Source organism: Quercus suber, unplaced genomic scaffold, assembly GCF_002906115.3.
Source record: "Quercus suber isolate HL8 unplaced genomic scaffold, Cork oak 2.0 scaffold_243, whole genome shotgun sequence".
NCBI lineage: Eukaryota > Viridiplantae > Streptophyta > Magnoliopsida > Fagales > Fagaceae > Quercus > Quercus suber.
Window position 1 is genome coordinate 561475 of NW_027069700.1, and position 1843 is coordinate 563317.

The following is a 1843-nucleotide window of genomic DNA, read 5'->3' on the forward strand; positions in this document are numbered from 1 at the left end:
TCAGTCCTTCACCTTCATGCGTTGCATGTGTATCTCACAGTGTTTTGCTACCTGAGACAGCTGATTATTCGAGGAGCCACCTTCAGATAAAGCTTTCTCTGCATCACATTTAAGCTGCTTAACTCTAGCCCTTATTTCATTCCCTTCTTGATTGTCTTCCATGATCTTTCTCACCACCGTCTCTATCTCCTCTCTCCCCACCACTTCCTTCGTCGGCAATACCTTAGATCGAACAGCCACACCAAACTCCTCATTCAGCAACGTAGCGTTCATTCTCTGCTCTGCGTATAGTGGCCATGCTATCATTGGCACTGCACTGGTGACGCTCTCAATCGTCGAGTTCCAACCACAGTGTGACAAAAACCCTCCAACCGAGTCATGGCTCAAGATATCCACCTGTGGGGCCCACATGGGGACCACTATCCCTAACTTGTGGGTCCGACTCAAGAAACCTTCTGGCAAATATTCAGACACATCATTCTCTCCACTCCCTACGGTGAAAAATGCCGCATCTGCACCTTTTGTAGCTGGTGGGCGCACGACCCAAATAAATTTATGTTGGCTCAACTCTAACCCCCAAGCTAGCTCGATTATTTGCTCGTGTGACAACGAACCACCACTCCCAAATGAGACATAAATCACAGACTCGTTTGGTTGCTTGTCTAGCCACTCAAACAACTGGCTTGTCGAACTAGTCGACCCAATTGATCTCCTTAATGGACCGACTGTATAAATCGGTACCTTAGCAACCTGACCTAAGAGACTCTCATCTCTCAGTGCTGCAAGTGTTGTAGCTCCAAATCTTCCCAGATGTTCAACAAAATCCCATCACTTAATGGTATTTCAATCCCCGTTCGTATAAGCTCATGATACTGCTGGTTGTTTCGGTCTAGCATGGCGTCAAATACTTCATGGGGTCGAAGTGACCTGCAACCTGGGATTATGAATGGTTCTTTTTGGTCTTCATATTCACCTTCCACTTCCTTATCTAGGATTGGAGAATATAGAAACATAGCAAGGAACCATGCATTTGAAGCGATATAAACGTACTTGAGCATCTGGAACTCATCAGCTATGGGAAAAAATTCTGTACCAAAAAGGTCAGCAATGAGAACGGTGGGACGGGACTTCATGGCAGAGATTGAAGACCGAAAGGCTGGCCTGACTTCACGCATCATTATTGAAAGTAGTGAAACAGTTGTAGTTTTAGCGTCCACTAGGCTGGAGATATCTGGTGGTGGGAGTTGGACGATGTCGAAGAGCTTGGGGACATGGCTGACTCAATAACTTGGGACTCGGCAGGAGAGGTGTGAGAAGCAATGACCAAGACGGTGACTTGGAAATTGTGGTGTGTGACCAAGCGCTTACCAAGCTCGAGGACTGGGATTAGGTGCCCTAGGCCAGGGCTGGATAGAAGTGCTGCATGTGGCTTTGAGTTCATCATAGATCTAATTGAGAATAGACAAAAGAATCGATGAAACGAAGGGTGCGATGATTTTTTAGCTTATGAAGAAAGAAAGTTGAACTCTTGGGCGTAAGATGTCTAGGGTGTTTGAAATATTAAGCGAATAAACAATTTTGAAAAAACAAATACATCCTGAACAATCAACAATAACAAAAAAAAATATAAACAAGTTTTGATAAAACAAATATATCCTGAAAAGTCAACAATAACAGAAAAATAGAAGAGAGAATTTAAAAAACGGTCTCACGATGCAATAGAACTACGCAGGAATCGTTGTCTTTAGGAGAAGAGAAGAATATCTATATTGTTTTGATTGAGATAGAGACCAATTACAACAACTGATAAGGTGAGGCTTACTCCAATGAGGTTTACAATATC

At 43.5% G+C, this 1843-nt stretch overlaps 1 protein-coding gene across 1 annotated transcript; it reads right to left on the bottom strand.

Annotated features, from left to right (window-relative positions):
• Nucleotides 1-1447, bottom strand: LOC111993661 (anthocyanidin 3-O-glucosyltransferase 5). Its single transcript, XM_024025483.2, is given in 3 exon segments — nt 1-794; nt 797-1270; nt 1273-1447. Coding segments are annotated over 3 exon segments (1440 nt in total). The 5' UTR covers nt 1445-1447.
• Nucleotides 1448-1843: the final 396 nt, after the last annotated feature.